The 24,851-nt window shown below is 40.8% G+C and overlaps 1 protein-coding gene across 1 annotated transcript in view; it reads left to right on the top strand.

Annotated features, from left to right (window-relative positions):
• Positions 1-24,633, top strand: part of PCP4 (Purkinje cell protein 4) — a 51,832-nt gene extending 27,199 nt beyond the window's left edge. Inside the window, exon 3 of the mRNA XM_075742926.1 lies at positions 22,328-24,633. Coding sequence (XP_075599041.1) covers positions 22,328-22,455 — 128 coding nt within the window. The 3' untranslated portion in view covers positions 22,456-24,633. The remainder of the gene's footprint in view (positions 1-22,327) is intronic.
• The last annotated feature ends 218 nt before the right edge of the window (positions 24,634-24,851 follow it).

Here is a 24,851-nt window from a genome sequence, read left to right on the forward strand (position 1 = left end):
CTTTCTTGGGGACACCTACACATAAAGTTTACCCAGAACCAAACCAAATGTCTCAAGTTTTCTCCTGAGTGGAGATACAGTGGCCTGTATCTCTTCCTTTGCCCAGACTGGTCTGTTGAGGAGTCCGTTCATATCTTCAGGCAGCCAACATGTCTTGGCTAAAGACAGATTGAGCCTTTAATAACAAGGCTCTCGGATTGTTCACGGATCTTCCCTAGAGAGGATGCTAAAAGGAAGAGAGAGTAATTATATGTGAACTTCATTTCCTCTCCTAGGTGAATTTCCATTTCTTGAGGCCAGGGATAAGTATAGGTCCTCTCTAGAGGAATACTGTGTGCTTTTTTTTATTTGGGGCAATCATGACAATCAAGGATTGCTTACAAAAATTCTTACCAACAGCTTTTGATGTTCATCTAGCAACAAAAACTTCTAAAGCAACAATTTTTGTGTTTGAGAAAGTAGACACTTTCTGTACTAAAACTTCAGCTACCCGCACACGTGTCTGTACATGTGCACTGGCCATCTGGTTTCATGGAGAGGATCCTCTGGTGGAGTTTAATGAATACACCTATTTTAAACTTAAGTAATACTTGTAAGAGAGCAGATACTGTTCTTATTCTGTTACCTGACAACTCAGGTTTAGATACTGTGTATTACTGCTGCCACTTGATCTGGTAATGAGAAGCTTTCATTTTTAAATGTTTAGGCAAAAGCATCTTTAAAAAAACCCAAGCATTATATTAAATGTTTCATCAATTAGCAGAGCCAGCAGTGCTCATCTAGTCTGGTCAATGTCCTGTCTTGGAAATTCCCTGCAAGTTTTTGTTTTGTATATCATTTATAACTACTCTCATGACTACCAAATAGGACCATCTACTGAACAAAGAATATAGCATATGCACATGGAAGGTGTCTGTGTGTATGTTGATATATCATGTTAATTATGCAGCTTTTTCTTGCATGTTGTTTTGGGGGTTTTCTTCCCTGGGACTGCACTGGAAAGGGAAAAATGGTTTCCTATCAGATGAAAGAGTACCAGGAGAGCAAATTAAAAGCGGAAGTCCCACAGGGAAAAAACAAAGAACACCACAACCACAGAAGAATGACTTCAACTTTTTAAACTTACTTTTTAAGAATGTATATTTTGAAAGAATTTTTGTTTCTCCCTTTTTTCCATAGAGGAAAAGGCCCCAGCTAGCTGGCACCTTTGATATGGAAAAACCCTCACACTTTACACTCCTGCTACAAATAAATCTGTCTAGGTACTTATATGGTCCTCACCACTGTAGTAACAGAGTGTCTTCCAAGTATTTAAAAATAGAGATAACAATAACAATTTTTGTCCCAGCACATCTTTTTTTTCTTTTCAGCTTGCTATGAGAATAACTTGATTAATTTGAGATCTTTGTTTTGCACACAGGGCCTGCATACAACTTGGGAAACTTGTGTCCCTGCTTGATGTGATGCTCTCCAACTGAGTGCACCCAAAAATTCAGCTGTGCTTCTAAAAATGTGAAAAATGAACATGTGTATAAAATATATATACTTATGGTCACTCATACAGGCTTCTCTTTGCACCTTTGCAGGAGGTAGAAATTAGTAGAGCTGCAGTGTTCTTGCAATATTGAGATTAGAAGTAGCCTAAGGAAAACATCATGAGTTAATGCTCACCTGTAACTTAGTTTTGGTAATTAATAGAGGATCACAACGCTGTTGTGTTAAATGGTGCACGCAACCCTTCCGCCATGAAAGCTTGCTGTGTTGTCAGGCAAACCAGATTCAGTGAGAACATAGAGGAGCAGTGAAGTTGCCTGAAAGAACGGAGACCGTTAGAAACTAAAGGTAGAAAGAGCACTGTCTAAATCCAAGACCCAAGCCTTCTATCTTCAGAATACCCACGAGGATCTTGACATGCTCCTTTTGTCCTTTTTTTTTTATTTGCATTGACTGTGGCCTGTTATGCTCTGGGTTTGGCCTTTCTGACTCCTCTAGTTTCTGTCCTTAGCTGACAGCCACTATTTCCCTGTTCAGTAAGATTTTTGTCTGTTTGTCCTTTTGACACCAACAATGTGACTTAGATCCAGCTTCCTGCAGTGCTGGGATCCTGGCACTTAGGAGGTACCTAATTCAGTAGGCATCTGAGCACCTGAAAGGTGGCAGGAGCCCTAATTTTTTCTGAGAAGCTGGTTTGTAAAGATCAGGCTAGGTCATTAGGAAAAAAAAAGTCAGTTGTAAATTAAGAAAAAAATAATAAAGCTTTGGTGACGGTGCTGGTTTTTGCCTTTTAGATGACTCATAAATATGCTGGAGTTCCCATCAAGTGTTAATGAGGAAAGGCAGAACTGAAATTATGCCTTTGACAAGTGCCATATTTCTTTTGGAAATCAGTCTGTAATTCTCGGTGCACTCCCTGACTATGCACCAGGGAGAACGAGACTTCTTTCCGTGACTGGCACGTAGCTGACATGCACTGGCTTGCTTCCACAAATGTGCACTCATTTGAAACTCTGCTGTCATCAATACTCTGCGAAGAGGAATGTTTAGTTCTGCTTTGCTGCTGGTAGGAACCCAAATGAAGGATATGGGTCAAGCCAGTCCCTAGATAAGCCTAGTAAAACCAATAATGTTACCTCTGAAATGATGGTATGATTTGGGGCTGTATCAGGACTGCAGTCAATGGGATATGTAAGCTAGTGTACTTGCAGTGGAAGTCCATGGAGCTGGACTGACGCACAAGTTGCAGATCTGTTGCTACATGTTCCTAGACACTAACAGCAGATGATTAAAAGGCTACAAGAGGTGAATGTAGCTCAGCAGCATGTTTTTTAATTTAATGGAAGTGAAAAATGAGAAGAACACAATCAATGCTTACAGCAGTTACCAGGATTTACTGCTGTGGAAACATCACTTTTCTTTTTGACTGTACATACTATTTGCCTTACTTCACGTGGTAGGCTTTTGTTTTGTGTTATTTTTCTTTTTCCAGAAGACTTGGTTTTGTAAATGAAATAAAAATGCTTTTCTACTTAAGAGTTCCTTGTCTGTTAGTAATTTGGTAAATGATTAATCATTTTTTTTGAAGGTTTTTAAGATTTTAATTTATAGCACACAGCTGTCTTAATGCACTTAGCTCCATGCTCCAAAATTAGCTTGTAATTTGGTGTTATCAAGCTCCCTTGTGTAAGTAGGCACCAGAATTTAGAACAGTGGGAGCGTTACAGCTGTGATAAAAACTTGGTCCTTAGCTGGACTGGTGACCAAAACAAAGAACAGTTAAGGCTGTAAGAAGAAATTAGATGGTGCAACATGAACTAGCACAACAACGCACCTTCAGTCCCAGTGCTCAGTGTGGATTTCAGAACCTTATGTAAAGTGCCTAGGTTGCCTGTACAATGAAAGAGAAGGGTGTCTCAAAGTGGGACTTCAGTGCACATGTGTCTTGGGTTCCTATGCTGAACAGGAGCTGTTAGGATTAATAATAGTAAAATCTATTCCTCTGTATAGGTTAGGGCTGAAATTGTCTTGCCTGGCTGTATCGGTGTACATCTGCGTGAGAGACCTAATGCTCCATTTATTGTCAACAGAGAAAGGTATTCTTTTGTGATGTGATACTTATCAGAATGAGCTTCTCTGAAGAGCCTGTTGTTTATAGATCCTAATCTGATTTAGGTATAAAATGGCTTCTGATTTGCTCAACTCTATCAAGGCTGAGGAGTTTGTGTGTAATAGTAAAATAAGAGCCTGTATATCTCTGGAGTTAAGTGGATGCTTACTGGGCTTTTTCAGAATGTTGGTTTTAGACCTAGGTATTTAACTTCTTAATCCCATCTCAAGCAACTCCACCCTTATTTAGATCTGGTTGATCCTGGCTACCTCATGTCCGTTCTTCCAGCTATTTTCTATATGGAAATCTGGATGTGAAAACATCTAAGTATTTCCTGGCTTGAGGTCTATGTTAGCTAGAATACTGGATTTGATTAAAGCATTTGCTTTGGTCAAGCACACTTGTTAGCAGTTCATTTTTTTCCTTAGACCACAGTGGGTTACGAATAGGAAGGACTGAGAAAAATACATATTTTTCCAAGGAGGAATTCTCAGGAAAAGAAATGTGGATAGCACCAGCTATGGAAAAGGCATTTAAAGAGTCCTAGTGGAAAATAGGGCAGGGTGCTCTGGCAGCTCCTGGGAGTTATTGTGGGTAGTGTAGAGACTGGAACTCAGCTCTCAGTTCTTCTTGAGGGTCTCACAGTAACATTATTTAATTGCAGTTGATGAATGAGTACTCTAACTGTATATTGAGTATCTCATCTTTCATTCTAATTTATACCTAAAACCCCTGAGACTGCTGGTTGACTCTAGGTGGGGAAAGCATTAATTATTTGTTAGGTTTTAGTGAAACACTGGCACTCCACAGTGACCAATTTACTAGCTCCTCTAAAAGCTGCCAATAAAAAATGAACATGTACAAATGTATTCATTAGCACAAACTAATTAAAATCCAGGCTAATAGCCAGAAAAACAATACATTACTGTAGGATTTTGGAATTCATTATGTGTCTGTACTAATTCAACAGTAACTATCCTGGCTCTGCAGTTTCTAATCTAAATTATGGATCTTATACTGATAGCCAGACAGTTAAGAGTTAGCCTTTTGGATTGCTAACAGCCTTTTTACTCTAAGTCATTTCTAATTTCATAGGTTCTCTAGAAGCACTCCTTTCTGAAAACGTGTTGCAATAACTCTCTCTTTCAAACACCATGTTTAGCACAGGGTCCCTCACCTGAACGTCTTTAGTTTTATTGCACAATGATGGTGCATTAACTTCCAATACATTGTGACTTCAGTATTCTGTAGTTTGAAGTTTAGCCTTGATCAGTCCTTTCCTTTACTTTTGTAGGTTTTAAGGGCTTGTTCTGCTCATTCTGCCTGCTTTATATTGGCACTGTTTTATCTAGCTAAACAATGCTGCACGATTGTATGTAAATGATTTTTAATATTAACTTTTTATTTCAGTGTTCACAAAAAAATCTAATTCTCATTAAAACTGATAGCACCTTAAGAAGTTGGGGCTTTAGACACTGTAGAGTTTCTGACAGGAAGCAAGAATTCGCTATGGAGAAAATTCTGAGCTGGATTCTCTGGTTTGTGGAAGATGTGTTACAGCTAAACAGATGGGACGAAGGGCAGAGATGAATAAAGCCTGAAGGTATGCCTATTCTTCTGATCTTAACCTACATTCAGCTCCATGAAATCAGTCTATCAGGTGTGGTAGCTTTGAGAAAAGATGTGGATGCACATGTAATACTAGACCTCCAATTATGTTTGGGCTCCATCTTGGGGTATGATGCAAGTGCATATATCCCCATCCTGGCTTATGCAGATGGCTGTTCATACAGCACAGATGAGACTCAGATACCCCCTTCTTTTCACCTCAAATAATCAGGTGCCAGAACCCACAGAAGGATAGATGTCTAGACAGAGCTGTGGCAGCTGGATTCAAGGCTGTCTGGCATCCTGAAGCAGCTACCTCTTGGTCTAGCAGCCAGCAGGCTAATTACTAGCAGACAGTACAAAGCACAGGTGTGTTATGATCTGACCTAATTATTTTGTTCATAAAGCAGACAGATGTATTTTTCACTAGCAAAAACTTCTTGGTGACCTTTACGACGAATCTATTTGTAACTAAACTCTGTATCTCAAGGTCTGCCTCTGGGAGGCAAAGACATGTTGTGCTGCCTAGGAGAATCTGGAAAAAAAGCATTCCTGCCTTCTTTTAGCCAAGAAGGTAAGACAAATGGAAGACATGTAGTTTTGGATCTTTTTATCAATGAGTGATGGATGTTGTCAGTGGGGGGCACAGACATGAGGTTTGCCAATCAGTCATGAGTCATCATCCTATCCATCAGTACCACTTTGTCTCATCTCAGACAAACGTAAGCCTTTCCCTTAAGTTCCTTTCTCTGTCAAATTCAAGAGAAAGAAATAGCTCTGGTAGACTCCAGTGGAAAGAAATCTGGAGATTAAAGATCCATAAACAATATTGTGTATGCTTAGCACACTAGCAGACAGGCCCATGTCATATGCCCAGTGGGACCAGGTGCAAGACTTGGAGCTGTTCTGCTCATGTCCAGGAGGCTTGATGGACCTAGTCTGCGCTCACTGTTGGACCTCTTTGAAACTGTGGCTGTATGCCAGAGAAAAGTGTCATAACTGTTGTTTAAGTATTTGTGGTTTTTAAATGAGGGACTGCATAAGTAAAAAGCAAGAGACTGAGTCATAAGATGGAGTCCTCTGGAGATGTTTCAACTAAAAACCATTCCTCTATGGAAGAACAGCAAAAAGAAATTGTAATTTTTGGCTATTTCCTCCATTCCTCCCATGCCACAGGCAGACCTTGTGAACAATGCAATCCAGAGGCTGTTCTCAGATGTGGCAGAATTAGTGTAGATTTTTGGTCTTTATTCATCATCTTAAGATTACTGCTGCTAACATTAACATTTTCTCTGTTACATGGTGGACTGGCTGAGGTCCATAGTGAGTTAGAATTAGAATACTCTTCTTCCTCTTATTAGTTCTTTTTTTCTTATGGTAGAAGATGCTGCACGCAAAAAAATCAGTGAGGAATGCTGCATCAAGGGATGCTAGTGCTTCTATGTAGTTTCTCCCTCATATAAGTTTATGTAAGCTTGTAACTCCCACTCTATTTGGTTCTAAGTTTCAGGTTTTAATAAACCTAAATATAAGCACATCCACAACTGCCATTATTTTTGAAGTGGATACTATTCAAGATCACTAAGAAGTTATTGTTTTGTTCTCCAGAGTATAAATAGATCTAAATTTACTTGAAACTTGGCATGGAAAGGTGTTATAACTACCATAAATCTGACCCTAGTTTCAAGCTTCACACAACTCTTAGGACATCACAGTAACTTTCTATGCCTGTAAATAGTTTTCTCCAGGATTATGTGTAGTACTATGAAGCATATTTAGGTGCAGATCTCTTGATTGAACTTGCAGAACAGAAACTAGCATCTAATTAACCTGAGATGAGATAGAGAGCAGCTGCTTCTATTTTGTTGTGTCTTTGAGGTTTCTGGCCGAGCAGCAAGAGTCTGAGTACAGCTTCCACTTTTGTTCATCACAGCTTAACATTTCAGTATAATTGCTGAGATAGTGAGTGATCCAGCCTAGAGGTGCCAGTCTCTTCTTCCAGTGTCAGGGATACCTTTTGTTGCTGTAAGTGATGCTGCCTGGATGTGACAAAACAGTTGATAAGCTTGACTGAGCATGCCAGAAAACAAAACAAAAAGCAATGTAGACTTTCAGTTCAGGCAGTTCAAGAAAAGGTGTTTGTGTGTCGTCCATCCCCAGTGGCTTGTTTCAGGAGAAAGTCTCATTGATTTGATTAAAAAAAAATAATAAAAAAAAAATTGTTCTGGTTATTGCTAGTCAGAAGAGTTTGCACAGACTGAGGTAAGCAACAGAAAATAAAGACTCAGATCCTTGGTGCAAATTGCCATAGCTATGCTGGCAGTGATTTTTTGCTGGTTTATGCAAGGCCCCAGAGGCATTCACTATACTGAAGCTTTTAACCAGTTATTGTCTTGAATACATAGATAGTTTTCTGCCAGTGAGATCCCTTATTCTCACAGGCAAGAAGTGAGTGTGCCCATGAGTGGGATGAAACATGTGATGCAGTGGGATGCTCTGGGGTGATTCCAAGCTACTGGTCCTCTCTGCCAGGCAGGTCAGGCTGCTACGGTGGGTCAAGTTATTTATTCCTTTATTCTTAAAAAATGAAGTTTTCTTTTCATTTTTTCCACACACACTGTCTTCTCTGGCTTGCTTTCTTACTGTCTCCCTCATGCCTGTGTTTCTGTCTCAATCCACATTTTGTCTCCTCCCCCAGAGAATTTCCTGTCCCTTCAAGCACAGCTAAGTCAAGTGCTACTTCTCCCTCTAACTGCCCAATTTTTCCTCCTATTTTCCCAGGCAAAATTACAGTCTGGGTCTTTAGTAAAGAATATACATTCACCAAAAGAAAGTTACTGACTAATGCTGTAATTTGGAGTCATGGTTGACCTTCACTCAGTCTCATTTCTCTCCAGTCTCACAAAACATTTACTGTTTCCCAGACTAGATTTAAGCAAGGGCTAGGTGAGTAGGGAGCAAAGAAACATCAGGAAGGAGGGCACCACATTTAAGAGACAAAGCAGTCTTTAAAATAGTGCGGTTGGAAACAAGAAGCCTTTTAATTGTCTGCCTTATTAGCTTGGGAAGGAAGGAGTAAATATTGAGTTTCCTGAGCAAAAGAGAAGAAAAATATTTAATTGGTTCCGTTTACACTCAGGTGTAAAATTCGAGCAGTGAAGAAAATGAAGTGGGTTTTAGTGCAACAGGGACTAGTTCTGGGGTGTGCTGTATACTGTGCATTCTGCATATGCCAATACTTGCTGTGTCAGTTATGGATTTAAGTCCTAACTTAAATCCTTCATTGCACTAACCCACCTTGTGTTTTCTGACGCAGAGGAAATGCGTGAAATTTATAGTCCTCCTTCTAGATGCTAACCTTGTAAGATCATGGGGCTTGTAGTCCTCAAATAGGGGAAGGAGAAATGAATCGGAAACATGGGCTCGAGTAATGATCTGAGGTTGGTCAACCATGTGTGTCAGCTAAGATGCTGTTTCTGATCAGCTTTATTGACAATCTGGCATGTCTGAAAATCCAAACAGAACTCAAAGTGCCTGTCAAAGCTTAAATTCACACAAGGGCAAATGTTTTCTAGAGAAGTTTTAAATGAGTAGTAGGGTTAAGTGCTAGAGAAATCCTCAGACACAGAATGTATAAGGGAGAGCTTTGACTAATTTCTGTCTTCCATGTAATCATTTTAAGTGACTCAACTATTTTCTATTTTTTCCTGAGGTTAAAACTTCAAGAAATCATTGGCAACTCTCAAAACGCCAGCACAAGAATATCCATACTCCCTTTTTGATCCCTTTTAAAGATTTTTCCGGCTATCCATAATTATTCTTTTATTTCATTTAGTTTACATTCTTTAACTCATATGCACTTATTTTGTTTGTTATAATCTGGACTGGTAGCAAGGTCCAATTAACAGAGCTGCTGGACTCTGCTGGTTAAAAGCTCCCTTTTCAGTTCTAGGCAGCCTTGCCAAAATCCAATAGCTCAGGTTGAAATTTGTCATGTTGATTGCCTCAAGCAGAATTATTTTGGAAGTGATCAGCAAAGTCATTCCTGTTGTTTCCAAAAATGAGGCTTGAACAAAATGCTAGCATGTCTAGCAATTAACAACAATTTCTGGTGGCCTTTTTTGACTGTTCTGAGCCTTTGTCATTTTGAACAGAAATGTAAGATCTGCCATCTGGGATGTGACTTTTCTATCTTCAAAACTGGCCAAATTATAAGTGTTTTGAAAGACAAGTCTTACATTTGCATGTGTTCAGTGAAGCAGTGAATTATTTTTTTTAATGAAAACTCAACATCACTGAGCCAAATAGTATGCACTAAAACAACTAAACCAACACTGTCTTTGCAAGGCTGAAGGAAATTATAGTTTTCCTTAATTGCTGCTACATGCTTCTGTAAGCTACACTTTGGTCGGGAACTGAAACTAAGAGCATAACGGTGCTCCTTCTGTGTTCCCAAGACACCACAGTTGCTTAGGAGGAAATGTACCTCCTTCCTTGGAACCAGATGGTCACAGAAGCTGGAGCAGGGAGGTCAAAGGATGGAATGATGGAGTTCAGTAAGTCTCATCAGGAAACTAGAACCCCAGAGTATTAGGGAGGGTTTGATACTTTTTTTAATGGAAACCTGGAACTGGGAGGAAGGAATAACAATTGAGATGTGAGAATTAGAGGAGGCCAGGAGCCAGCTAGTGTGGGAAGGGGTTCGGGTGGAGTTTTGAGATTAGGAGATGCCCTGGTACAGTTTTGGGGGCTAGGATTAGCCAAATAAAGAAACAGCATTGTTGAGGTCTACTGGGAACCATGATGAGGATCTAGTCTGGGGAAGAGATGGGGCTAGCCCTGAGTTTGTATAGATGAGGTGGAACAGAAATAGCCACCACATCTGAAGGCATCAGTGAGTGATGAAGTCCTTGAGCCTGCAGCCCATACCTTCCATTGTCTCATTGTCCCTTTCCTGTCAGCTGTATGAAACCCACCATGTGCAACTTATCCCACCATGTGCTGATAGCAGGGGATGCTAGCCTGTAGGTTAGTAGGCTGTAGAGGACAACAGCCTACTACCACTGTCAGTAACCTATTAAATCAAGAGGTCTATGTGGATCTAACAGTTCCAAGTAGTCATGCTGAGGAACCATGTGGGTGTCCATATGTTGCAGCAGAAGATAATTTTTTCTTTAGATCTGGGAAACACAACATGCTCCTAAGGCTATGAAGACTGCAAAGTCAAGAATTTGAAATAGGATTTTCTGGAATTAAAGTTGTCTGTGCAACTATTAACTATGTTAATTGCATGATGGTATTGGTGCAGCTTGTTTACCAACTTTTTCACACTCAACTCTGCAACCTTAATATTCTTTTAAGATAGCTTTATGTGTGCAATAAACATACAACTCAAGCAGGAGGGAAACCTTTATTTCCTGGCCTCAGTTAGATTTTCATGTCAATTAGACTATTTGGCACTGGGTTTAAAAACTCTCTAATTGCGATTGCAGCGCTTTGCTAAATCAATGCCCACCCTTCCTGATAAAATTGTTTTTAAATAGCAGTTGTTAAAAGGCACCAGGTGAAAACTTAATGAGGTGAAAACAAAGATAGAAGGAATATGAGCCTTTCTTTTCTTCCAGACAGCCTCACCTCAGCGAAACTTGTTTTTTGTATTGTTTTACAGTGGTTTTGCTTTTTTTTTTTTAAATGTTTACTATTTAAAAGTAAATCACTCCATCACCTTCTGAGTTTCAGCAAGACAATGTGAATCTACAAGGATACAAAATATTTACCATGTATTTATAGTAAAGAATTTCTATTTGAACCTCGCTAAAGTTTACTGTGCTAGCACTTCCCAATTCATTGCCTGGAAGTTGTGTGGGGTTTTTTTTTGTAATTGTGCTTGAGATAAAGGATCAGCACCCACCCATAATTTTTTTTAATTAAAACCAAAACAAACAAAAAACCCAACCCCCACAAATGAACTTGTGTAGTGACCGCCTGCGAAAACTCTGCACAGCTTAATGCCATTTCTTTCTGTTTCACTGTCACTGTTTCTCTGTCACTGTAAGTCTTTTCAGCACAAGACAGAGATCTACAGGGGGACAAAGCCAGTTACAGGCATGCAGGGGAATGAGATGCATATGGATTGCTGTTGATCTCCTACTCTTCTATTCCTCCATCTTGAGGCCATGTATATTGTAAAGAGGATGGGGGCTGCACCAAGGGTACTGCAGTAGGGGTGTGAACCCTGTTAGGTGGGATTGCCAAGCAAAGGAAGTGCTACTGGACCAGGATGGGAGGGAGAAAAGGGAGGACAGTCCCTTCTGGAGATGGAGGAGGCTGAGAATGCTCCAGGTGGCAAAAGTCATTTGTTACAGCTCTGAGGGCTAGAAGGAAGCTTGGTTGGTGGGCCAGTGTGGTACTTCATAGCCACCGCTTTCATTGGCAGCTCAGAAATGCACTGCACTTCAAGCATGTACAACCTTTCTTTGTGTCCTTAGTGTGGGTTTAAGTGCACCATCTGTCAGGATAACAAGACCATTTTCTCTTCCCTGCTTCATAACCTCCTGATACATATAAAGAGCTAGGGATATGGTTCTACCTTCTTTCACTGGGACTTTATTGGAGAGCCATGCTTTCTTCTCCTTGCGACTCTCATGAGAATAACCCACTGCAACCCAACCGTAATGATCTACACTTCAGTTAGATGCTTGTTAGAACATCTAACTGCATTCTTATGGAGAACAACCCCTCCACCCTTTACCTGAAATAGCATCAAGTTAAAAAAAGAACGTTGCTGAGTCAGTGCCTGAGACCTAGAAGGTTTGGATTTTTATTTTTTTTATGAGATGGGGGGGCAAGTAGAAGCAGGGTTTGAAGTACTGTGTAGTGCCTTTGGTGCCTGACCTTGCTCATTAATCTCTGCTACTTTGAAAAGGCTTGGAAAATTATATTACCCTATACCATCAGTCCTCACTCAATAAATACAGACACTAAAGTCAGGGATGAGAAATCCCACAGAGCTTTGGTATTGACTTGTTAGAATTCCAGGCTTTAGCCTCACAATACAGTAACTGTCTATAAGTAATGAACAAGCTGCTGAGAAGGACACCTTGCCCTTCTGGATTCATTCCCTACTCTTTTAGAGAATCTATTCATTGCTGATTTTTAGTCCCTTATGCCAAACAGTAAATTGTCCTATGTGACAATAAGGTCTTTTCTATTACTTTGTGAGAGGAAATTTGTGGAAGAGCAGAGCTACACTCATGTTCTGTCTCAGAGCCAATAGTCATATTAACCTTAAAATCAGTTTCTACACTAGGGGAGGGGAAAGAAAAAAGAAGCCAAGGATGTACAGGGGGTTTGTATTTCTTCCATTAAGGAATGATGAAGCAGTAACTTGCATGCTTTGGCGTTTAAAGAACATGTGTGTCTACTTGTCCTGTAAAATCAGAATTCTCTATTGAGTGTACATCAGCTAAGATTTCAGTGCAGAAGCCGTGCCTCCTCCTTACCCACAGGTACTACACAGGACCCAAGAAAGAAGGAGAGGGGATTTGTCTTGGGAAATTGTACTAGGAGGTGGTCACTATGGTTTTCTGTGCACATCATGCAAACTATAATCTCATGTCAGTGGAGGCCTCCTTGGCTTGGATCAGCAATGAGCAGCATGGCTAGCAATACCTTTTTTAAAAGGTACTTGTTGTCTTCAGCACATTCAGTACATCTGACTCACCCACTTTGTTTCCTCTCCTTTATGTAGACTTAGTCCTGCGGTCCAGTAATGGCTGCCTTTGACACATGCTAGGTGCAACAAGGTTTCTTCAAGCATCTCCACTCTTCAGTAGAATGGCAGCAGCCATCACCTGGCTCATTATTAGCTAAATAGCAGAGCAAAGATTAAGTGTTTGCAGTAGCTTGCAAATTCAGTTACAGTTCTCACAGCAACTGTCATTTGCCTGCTTGTTCATACGAAGGGTTTTATATTGCTTGTCATGGTGTTAACTGTAATCCCTTATGAGGGAAATATAAGAAATCTTACTAATGTGCACTTAAAGGCTTTTGAGCATAAAATAGTGTGTAGAGACACACACATGCACAAAAATTCACTATCCTTGAAATAAATGGAAAGGATAACAAGAGGTGCTGATACAGGTTTTTTCATTTGTTCAACCGTGTATCTATAAAAAGAAAAATGTACGCAGACTGTTCGGTCAGCTCCTGAGGGAACATGAGAAAATCCAGATCAGCTGCACAACTGGCAGCTTCACTGGCAGTCTCAGCAGAGGGAACAAATGTTCATTTTGACCCTCTATTGAAGGTGAGCTGTTCTCTTCTTGCTAGCAATGGGATGGAAGCACACAGATGGAGTAGTGTGAGAATGTATGCCTCTATTTTATTGTCTTCCTTCCTGAAGCAAATAAGGTTTCTCAGCTTCTACAGTTTCAGTGTAGTACCTTTCATAAGTGCTAAATAATTTATTTGATGAGAAAAAATTTTGCATGAAATAGCAGATAAGTGTGTTCATATGAAATTTTACAATGTGTAGTTCAGGCACCAATCAGGCTTAGGGAATGTTATTCATTTGATTAAGTATCAATATTTATATATGAACTAGTCACCCTGAGCTCCCTTTATAGCTAATAGAGAACTAGCCAATATAGGAAGGGGATTCAAGGGTGAGATTAATCCTAAAGTGTCTGCCTAAAGTAGGTCAGATAAATTGCACCCTCAAAGTGCATATTTTTTTCCATTGGTTTCTTTCTAAAGTGAGCTGCTGTTGAGCTCCAATGTAAACACCTGCAAGTTAGGTTAGGTGAATTTTTCTCAGCAATTGGACAGACAGAGCTTTTTATCTAGAATCCAGTTTTTAAATGCTTGGCCTGATGAGCTTCTGCACAACATGTAACATGGCTTTCCAAATGGCTGTTGGGCAAGACAGCCTGGAATACGCTGGCAGCACCCTCCAGTGTATAATTCCTTCTCATCCTCTTTCAGAGTCATATTGCCACAGGATCTTCATTTGTCTCCCCCTTACTGCTTTTTCAGTGCTATCGTGCATTCTCTTGAGGCGCCCCTCTTCCTAAGAAAGTTAAGCAAACCAGCCTGCAGGGGAAATAAACATATAATGTGGCTTTCTGTGTTCAATGAGACATGGTAAACTCAAATTAATGATTCTGTTCAGATAACAGCCCAAGCAAAAGAAAACAGTGGAAATTTCCTGGAACTCTTCTGCAACAGAATTTCTTTGCTTTATGGTGGAAAACTACAGCTGAGTAACAGCTTTCAGGAGTCAGAGACATTAAAATTCTGTACCTTTTGTGAGAGAATTTCACTATACAGAACATTCAATAAGACTACTGACCAGACTGCATCAATCCAGCACTACATCCATTTGTGCTTGTGGATGTTGGAGCAGAAGCCAATTGATGCAGGGATGTGTAAGATCTACTGGCTGGCCAAGTCTCATGGTAAATCAATGTCTATCAGAATATGCTGGTCTTTGCTTAGATTGTGACTGAACTGCCTTGGAGCTGCTCGAGAAGCCTAGGGTTTATATCCATTGCATCTCTGGGGCTCTAATGATGGGATGCATTTGATTTTATGGAGGGGTGACAAACTTTCTCTTGCTAAATATACTCCCAAAAGAATCTCTGAGAGCATGATTAACTCAGTCTGTGGGCTGGATCAGGTACCCCGTGACAATTTTGTGCTGTCTCCAAAGGACTCCAGATGCTTCCTTGGGAATTTTTAACCTTACAAGCTCCACTTCTATCTGCAAAACTTTGAGAATGGCCCAACTGCCTTCATAAGCACTGCCAAGCTGGCATGTAGTGCAAGATATTAAAAAAACCACTGTACATACCTGTATTAAAACAGTGGGGTTTTCATGGTGGGATTGTGCCAAAGTAATTATCCCATTACCAACAGTGCCCATGTTCATGCGAATAAAATTTGCAGTGTTTAGACATAATTTAACATGTTTTTTTCTTGCATTCGATTTATGTGATAAATGCTTCTTACAGATAATCTTACTTACAAGGCATTTTTTGATACCATGTGATAAGGCATAGGAGATACTGAAATGACTCCTTTGCTTAAGAGTGTAATGTTGAATGGCAAAGCTCCATTCCTATACCTTACATTGTCCACTGCTGAGAGTGTGGTTAAATACTTTGTAATTAGAACCTGATGATGGATTTTACAAGAGGAGGATATCTGCTCACTGTGACTTTCCAAGCTCTCCTGTAACAGTTTTTATTAAAGTTACTGTGAAAACTTAAAATAGTGCTCTCTCTAGCTGCTAACAGAGATCTGCCCGTATGCAGTGATGCCTAGAAACTGCCCTTATTTTCCACTTTGAAGATGAGCAGGGCAAAATCTTGCTCTTCATTTTCTTCATTTTGTGTGTGAAGAGAAACACCTTCTGACTCCATACCACAGTTCTTTTGATTGACTCTCCTCCTTTTTCTGATTGACAGGTTTTCCTCTGTACCCTATGCCATCTTCCCCAGCTCATCTCACTTTGGCAGTGCATGAATTTGAGCCCCCTTTTCTGCTACTTCTGTGTGGCATATTGCGATAACTGCCATTTCTCTGAGCTTATTCCCTAGCTACTCTTATAAACTGCAAAGGTGGTGGTGGGGGGAAGTGTTCCTGGAAAGCAAGGCTATTATGCAACACAAGGGAAGCAGTACCACCTTGGAAGATGAACACCCCTCTTTTGCATTTTCCTTGCATGGCCCCTCAAGTACTGTTGGTCATCACACAATTAATAGCAAGTGCCAACTCGTTTTGAGTCAGTTTCATCGCAGTCTAGAGCTACAAAGTGTTTTGCGGTGCTGGAGGCTACATCTCTGTTAGAGAACAAAATGGGCTAAAGCCTTTTCTCTGACTTGGCTTGCATCAATAGGGCTAAACTCTCTTTCCCTCAAAAACCCAGGGTCTTCTCATCCACCCTGCCTGCAAGATAGGGTCCCAGCCATGGCAGTGGCTGCACTGAGTTTTACATGCTCTAGAGAAGCTGTGGATGGTGCCTGAGCCATACCGTGGCCTTGGGTAGTGTGCTGGTGTAGCCATAGCCTAGGAGGCAGCCTTGAGGAAGTTCTCCTGTTGTTATTTTAAACTTTATTGCTGAAGATGCTTTTGCAAAGGTCATAGTACTGACGGGCGGCGGAGGGGGGAGAATTTATTGTTCTGCATTTGTAACCACATTAGGGTTCCTAGCTATGACTTTGAGCGCCTGAATGCTACCATAATAGGAAAGTAACCAATCATATATTAATCAAGCAGTTGACTAGCAAGGCAAGAGGGCAGCTTGCTTCATGCACTGCCAAAATGCAGCTCTTTCCACAGTCAAACAGCAAAGCTGTTTAAAGGCACGGTGTTTACTGAGGAAGTGAGAACTGGAAATTGCACAGGAAATTAAAACCACATCATAACGATTCCCATTTAAAACTTGACTGTGACAGCGGGGATCACATGCATGCAGCTGCAGAAAGAGACTCCCATAACTTTGGACTGAATTTGTGAGAAGGGTCATGGCACTCTCTCTGGGACGAGAGGACTTAGGACTAAGTGTATTATCCCTGCTGGTGGGGCATCGTTCTGCAGTGGCAGGGGGACCTGACTGTGCCAGCACTTGAACCCCAGCACCACTTCATTTTAGCTCCCAGAGGCTTCCATTGCGTTTGCTAGTCAGTCTAGCACTCCTCGGATGCAGCTTTAGCTGTAAGAGATGAGATTATACAGCTAAGATGGCCATTTTAATTTGCTATGCTCCTAGTTAAATTTCCACAAAGTTTGGTCTCCATGTAGGGATGTGAATTATGGCCTCTAGTTTCATGTCCAGAATACCTCATAGATCCCCATTAATACTTACGTATCTATCTATGAATCAGTTATGCATTTGTAAGCCATTTTAAAAGTCTGTTAGTGACGCATTATTTTGAGGATGAGGAATGATTGCTTAAATAATATTAGCATTTAAAGAAAAACAATATTTGTGTCTGTATTAATTCTTGAGCAAAATAAATTCATCTGAAGTTGGCTATGAATTAGTTGAAAATATGATTTTTGTAAACTGAATTTTATTACTATTCCTTTCTGTTTCATTATGTTACCCCAATATATATAATTTTGTGCTACTTCGTTTATCTTATGTCAGAAATATTATTGCTACTCTCCAACAGTATTATGAGTAGGAAAAAAAAAGATTAATCCGACTCTTCAAAAGCCTCATGCTGAAATAACATTTTTAAAATCATAAAAGAACAAGCACTATTTTTTACAGCCAAGCTAATTTTTCAAATTTGAGATAACAACACTGCATTACAAAAGTAAAGGTCAATTTGAAGAAGAAAGGATTCTAGTTGCCTAATGAAGTCGTCTTCTTTATATCAAATCATAATTTACAGTTGAATTGGAAGATGTTAATTCTTTTCTGGCTTGCTCTGAGTAATATTAAGGGGCCGGTTGGTGTGGTTCAGATAAAAATAGCTGTTACATTCAATCCGATCACTAATGATAACCTTTATTTCCCTTCACACTGTGCTTTTGAAGTCACAGGAGACTGCTGAGTTCCAGGGTTTTCTCTTCAGTTTCAGAAATGGTTGCTCTGTGGGTGTTACACTTCTCCAGCACCTAACACCTTCAAATAACTGACCATGGAAAATTAACCCCCTTTTATAAACCCATAACCTCCCCCACCATTGACTGCCTACCTACTGACAATCAGAACAGGCAGCCTTTGGCTATGGAAGGTGGCCCTTGAATGTCTGAGTTCATTACGGAGTGAAGAAACAAGAACAAATGTATTGATGTAGTCCTTGTCACAAAATGAGTATCTCACCCTGCAGCCTTTTTAATGAGTAGAAAGAAAAACTATTGTGTTATTCCTAAGCTAATTAGGGAAAATTTCTGTCCTTAAAAATGAAATGGCTGAACATTTGATTTTGGTTATTTATATAACAGTCAGATAGTGATACCCCATTGTGCAGATATGGATAGGAAGGCGAAGACGACAGAATTTCTGTCTTGCATAGTCTCATGGTTGCTGCTCAGAGGACTGAAGAGATTGTGTCTCTTGTGGCTGAGGAGGTCATGGTGCCAGAAGACCATCACACTGAGGTAATTCCACAGAGGCCTGATGTCGTGTTAGCATTATGCTAGCGTGTTGGTAAAGCAAGTAATTACAAGGCAACCAGGGATTCAGGTCTTCTGCAAAAGACCACCAAACTGGAGATTAGCCAGTAATATCACAAGAACCAATGGCTTTAAATTACTGCATCCATCTAGGAAAATTAGACCAAAATTTCACAGTTTTGTGTTGTGACATCAGGAACATGCATGTGAAAAAAGTAATCTCTCAGACTTTTGAGCCTAGACACTGACTGAGGAGGCAGACAGAGCTAACAGAAAGGCCAATAATATCCTGATGCAGTAAGGTCATTCTAGGCAATGGGAATATTGCAACATACCAGCAGTATTGTGGAGTCTGTCCCTCAAAATGCGTAAGTACAGTGCTAATGAGCTTTCACCAACCCACGGTGCTCTAACAGGCTCCCCTTATAAGTAATTCTCTTTGGATCATCCCATCACTGGAGGGGTGCTGAGGCAAAGTTCTCACAGCAGCTTGCCTCCCCAGACCACAGCTGCAAGCTGTACACGCTAAGCTAGTGAGGTTGCAAAACCAGTGCAATGCTCAAGGCTCTGGGACATGTTTGTTCCTGATACCACAGAGAGGAACAAACTGTAGTTGCTGAGCTGATGATGTCAGAGAGGCCTCTACTTGGCATTTCATTCAGCAAAAGAAAAGGCTAGGAAATAAATAAAAGGAGGCAAGGTCAGATTAAGGCTCTCTTCTGCATGCCAGTATTACTTTTCTTCACTCGGGCTTGGGCCATGTCCACTCCCCCAACACTGACATCTTTTCATCTGCCTTGTGAAGTGAGAGTCTGCTGGGGAGCAGCAGGGTGACCAAAACAAAGGCTCAGAGTCAGCCTGCTGGATAGTGTGGCCCTGGCAACTGACTGGAGAGTTTTTATTGTTCAGAACTAGACTGTCTTCTTTCTTCAACCATAAGTTCAGGTATGGTGTTATTTGTCCTCATCTTGCACAGAAGGAAAAGGCTAGATTGACTCCCCTAGAAGAAAATGAGACCCTGTCTTGCACTTCCTCACCCCTCAATTGAATACAGAGGGGGAAGAATGGTTAGATCAACTCTTGGCTTTCAAAACTGGTACCTGTAAGGTGTTAAATCTGGCCTCCATACCCCTAAGCACCTGTATGTTTTCTCTAGCTGGCTGGTTGCTTTGTGGAGTCTAGTAAGATAAAATGACTCTTCTCGTCATATAAAGATAATGTTCCACATGAATGTCAACATCTGTGAGATTTCTGCCCATTTTGGGACCTCTTTAATTAGGGACTGTTCTGCCTCATTGGACAGACTGGTGTAATAGCTTGGGATCAGAGTAGGATAAAGATTGTCACAGCTTGAATGATCTTTTGAGCAGTGGGAGGTAGTGATCCTGCCTGAGGCAAAATACCACTTCCGGCATGTTATGGGGCACTGTGATTCTGTCCCACACTTCATTTAGTCTTTTACCAAATGCTCTTTAGAAGAAATTAGAATAAAATTCTAAATTAGAATTTAGAAGAATAGAGGAGAGTTTCTGACATATGGACAAGTAAAACAGTTTTTATTTTCTTATTACTGATATCACAAAGTGGTTACTGTTAGAGCTGGCTGATCAGACTATTGATTTTTTTTCACTCAAAAATTTAAAATGAAAAGTCTATATTATATGTTCCAACTGAAAATTCTCAGTTCTTTAAAGGATGATTTAAAGTCCTTTTTTGGTTTGTTTCCATATAAACTGTTGTGATTTCTTGTCTTAGTTCCCTTTAACCCTGTCCTGGTTTTGGCAGGGATAGAGTTAATTTTCTTCCCAGCAGCGGGTATAGTGCTGTGTTTTGGATTTAGGAGGAGAATAATGTTGATAACACACTGATGTTTTCAGTTGTTACCAAGCAGTCAAGGAGTTTTCAGCTTCTCATACTGCCCTGCGACCAGAAAGTGAGGGGCACCCAAGAAGCTGGGAGGGGGGACAGCCAGGACAGCTGGCCCAAACTGGCCAAAGGGATATTCCATACCATATGATGTCATGCTCCATATATAATTGGGGGATGGGCCGGGAGGCAGCACAGCTCAGGAACCAGCTGAGCACTGGCTTCAGCTGGTGAGCAATTGTGCTGTGCGTCACTGGTTTTGTATATTCTTCTATTGTTGTTGTTGTTATTATTACCATTATTATTGTCATCTTTTTCTGTCCTGTTAAACTGTCTTTATCTCAACCCACAAGTTTCACCTTTTTTCTTTTCGATTCTCTCCCCCATCCCACTGCGGGGGCGGAGTGAGTGAACAGCTGTGTGGTTATTTTAGCTGCCTGCCAAGTTAAACCATGACAAACCCATAAATACCAAATCAAAACCAGCCTCCCAAAATACCAACAAAATGGTACCAAGTCATTGTGAAAATAATTCCTTTTGGAATTTGATTTAAAAAATAATCTCAGTTTCTCTGCTGTATACACAGCAATGTGGAGGACATGGTGTCTGACAATGGTAAATTTTTCACAAAGCATTGTTGTGTTACAGTTATTAGTTTAGGAACTGATTTCTGTTTCTTTAACGAGCCACTCTAAATCTCAGTATATACCATGGCTTTAATGGGAGAGTTCAGTTTTCTCCTTGGCTGTGTCAACAGCTTGTGAGCATAAGGAACTCACTTCCAATCTTCTCCCTTTCCCCATGAAAAATAAGGCAATAATTGTATTTCTGTACAGAAAATAAAATCAGTATGGAATATGCCAAAACCTTCCCTTTAAATATTTGCCCAGTTTAGAGTGGATTCTGTCATGGAAAATGGACACAAAAAATGAGTTCTGAATAAGAACAAGAAGTAAAAGCAGCAAATATTGCAAGACTCATGCTAAAGTCATGAAATGGTAACCCTGTTTTCTAGTGGGAAGGAGAAAGTAGAGAATAAGTTTCTTTTCATTTTAAGAATACATTGAAAGTGTTTCCCTTGATTTGCATTAACAGTACTTGGGGATGAGCATCCTGGAAGTATTAATCTCAAGAATAAAAAGCAAAGTGGTTCACAATGGGTGAATTCCCACAGCTGTTTAGGTAGAGCGGTCTGCAGACACCTGGCATGATGTTCACTGCAGGACTGGGATACAACAATTATATAAGTGAGTTTAACAAACAAGTCTGTAGAGAAAAGAAACTCAGTGGTATGAGGAGGTTAGTGGGGTGAATGTGTTTTCTCACTTTGTTAGTACTGGCAGGTTAGGATTATCTTTGCAACGAGGATAGGAGTTTTCCCAGGGCTGCACTGTAACATATAGGTGGATGAAGGAAAATTCAGCAAAGTCAGCTGGGTTGTCCACGTGGAGGCCAAATGCAGTTGAACCAAAAGCTGAGGACTGGGAATAAAGGAAGGCAAAGAGCCAAGGATCGAGGCTGAAAGGCAACAACAGCGCCCAGAGAGAAGTGAGGGAAGAAGCACAGTGGCAGAGAGATTGAACATAAATGATTCAAAGGGGACGAGCAGTACGTGTGGAGAGGGATGAGGCAGGAACCAGGTGAAAAGGATGGAAATTTGCCTTCGGAAGTCACATCTCTTCCTCTAATGCAGGAGGTGGGATAGGAACGGGGTCTTAATCCCTACTTTATAATATTTTAAGGTGTCTTTGTTTTAGAGTAAACATGGGGACATGAGTAACTTCTACCTGCTGGGGGGCACCAGAGGGTCTCTGGGCAGGAGAGGACTTGCTCAGATGTCAGGGTGATGCTTGGTGACTGCCAAGCACCATTTGGATGTCCCTTCTCAGTCCCTGGTTACCAACGGGCTGTCACAGACTCTGCTTTTGGGAGGGGCTGGGGGATTTGTTCAGCTGTATTTGCCAAAACTGGTGACAGGTTTTTTTCTGAATATGCTCCCCATTGTCACGGCTGTGTCTGTGAAGGAGAGGGGCAGTGTTTTTCACCTGTGCTGTCCACTGATTATCACTGTTTGAAAAAGCTGTTGATGTTTTGTTTTGTTTTGTTTTCTTTGGGCAGATGGGCAGAAGAAGGTTCAAGAGGAATTTGACATAGACATGGATGCGCCAGAGACAGAGCGGGCGGCTGTGGCGATACAGTCCCAGTTCAGAAAATTCCAGAAGAAAAAAGCGGGGTCCCAGTCTTAGTAGCTACCTCACAGCTTAAAGCAAAGTAATCGTGAAATGATTTATCAAGAAAATCAGAAATAACACAAAGATGCATGTACAGAAATTATCAATATTTAAAACCCCATTGGCAGATAACGAACCATGAGCTTGCGTGTGACTTCATCCCAGGTGTTTCACGCCTATTATCCGCTGTAACTCACCATTTTACTTGATGTTGTAATAAAAAGTTAGGGTGAAGTAATTAAAGTGTCTGCCTTCATCTGTCTTTTCATATTAATCCTGCAACCACAGCGTTACAAATGAACCCAGCCGAGATGCCTGTTTTCCTCTTCACGTAAAGCTTGGAGACATAACAGCAGCATATGTTGCAAGGTTTTTGCTGAGGGATGAGAGCACACATCTCAGCCCTGCTTACCTCATTTGGAGAATTCCAGCTGCCAGCCAAATGTGACAATAAAATTACTTTCTTGTAATGAGCTGAAAGTAAAAAGTTGCAGACAGAAGCTGGCATGAGGGGAAGAGATATAGGAAGCAGTGAGCAGTTTATTTTTGTCTTGCAATCATGCCAATAAAGTGGCTTAAGTGGGGAAATTGTCCCTGTCCTTCCTCTTTGCATGATAATGTTCAGAATTACCCAACCTCAACCACCTTGACTGTTTTGGGGACAAAAATTAATAAATCAGACACAAAATACACAACCCAATTCCAGAAACCTTTAGAAGAGTGTAAAAGGAAGATAGAAGCTGACCCTCTAAACTCTCTTTTTGATGCAGCTTTTCACTCTCTACATAATTGGTAACTATTTCTGTTCCATCTCTCTCATATATTATTTTCAGTATTTGATGAGTAAATCATAACAGACTCCCTATCTCCATTTGCACTATTCTGTATTCAACTTTATATGAGCCCCTTTATCACTGCATTAGCCCATTGATTAAAAAGCAGCCACAAGAATGTCTGTCTTAAATTGGGAAGTATTTCTATTTTCTTCCTGTTTTAAAACAGTAACAGACCCGTTTCAGGCTGGATCTAAGTAAGGATCTTGCCTAGCCTCAGACCTGATCAGGAATTGGCTGCCCATATAGTGCACAAAGAGAGTTCAGAAAAGGTTTGAACAAGTACCTTGTGCTGAGAAAAAGGAGCTATTTGACTTGAGCAAGTGAGACACGCACTACACAGAGATGTGTAAAAAATCTCATCTTCTTGGCTTCATCAGCAGATTTAGGGGTTCCAGTAGGCATCTTTGTCTCTAGGGAAATTGGAGACAGAAGCGTTTTCTGAAGGACTGGTGCTGGCAGTGGTTCTCCAAGAAGGCAGTGTGATCCTCACCTCCAGGCTGACAGAGGCAGGCGTACCAAGTTGTGACAGCCTGCCTGCCTTTGACTGAACAGCCCGGAGTTTTGGCTCCTTCAGGTGTGAGACATTCAGGGATAATTCCTGACTCTGCCTAGAGGGATTAATTTCTTCCTCTCCCACCTCCCACGGGAGTATTCTGGTCACCAAGGCTAAGGACACATGTATCATTAGGCCCCTCATGTAAACAGAAAACCAAGGGGTAGGAATAGAGGGAAAGGAAGGTTCTCACACTGGTGGCAATTCCTTCCCAGGAGAGCCCACCATAGCAGCAACACTGGAGGGGTGCAGAGCTGTGCCTGAAAGGTGGGCTGCGGGACTGCAAAGGGAAGGTCCCCAGCCTCATGCAAGTTAAGGCACTTATGGTGCTGGGCAGCAATTGGGTGAGGAGCCCGAACCTGATTGTGGGTGACAGGAGTTCTGGGACTGTCCGATGCATGACTTACCCATGCATCACCTGCAAAGTCAGAGCTCTCCAAGCTGCAGCTCAGTGCTTTCACTCTAGGAGCATATTTTAGCAGCACTGTTTCTCTGCATTTAGGAATTTCACAAACAAACCTCAAATAACGCTGTTGTTGTGCTCAAAGTGTGGTTTGTGGAGGCCACGGATTCCCCACTTGTCTTTCACAGAGACTGTTCACCATATAATAATTACCTTAGCATAATAATTTAAAAATTGTAATGGGTTTGGATTGTTTTGGTGCCGTTTTGGTGCCATTTTGTTTAGATGAACATATATCTGTAATAAAGGACTGCATTTGCGTTCTGCATTATGTCATTTGAAATAGCATGAGCTCTGTAATGGCTACTTAATTGAATAAAAACTATGGGTAAGCGCTAGGCTTTTATATTTGATCTGACATTCCTTGGACTTAAATTTCCTACACAACAGGAATAATCATATGGTTGGGACACAGAGAAAACAATTACATTATTGAAGCACAGCAGCAAGGGCTGTTAGTAAATGAATTATGGCTCTTTCAGCAGCAGGGCTATTCTCTAATGTGAAGTTCAAAGTGCACCTTGCAAATACAGTCTTAATATACAGTGAAACATAATGA

This window comes from Balearica regulorum, chromosome 1 (assembly GCF_011004875.1).
Source record: "Balearica regulorum gibbericeps isolate bBalReg1 chromosome 1, bBalReg1.pri, whole genome shotgun sequence".
NCBI classification, from domain to species: Eukaryota; Metazoa; Chordata; class Aves; order Gruiformes; family Gruidae; genus Balearica; species Balearica regulorum.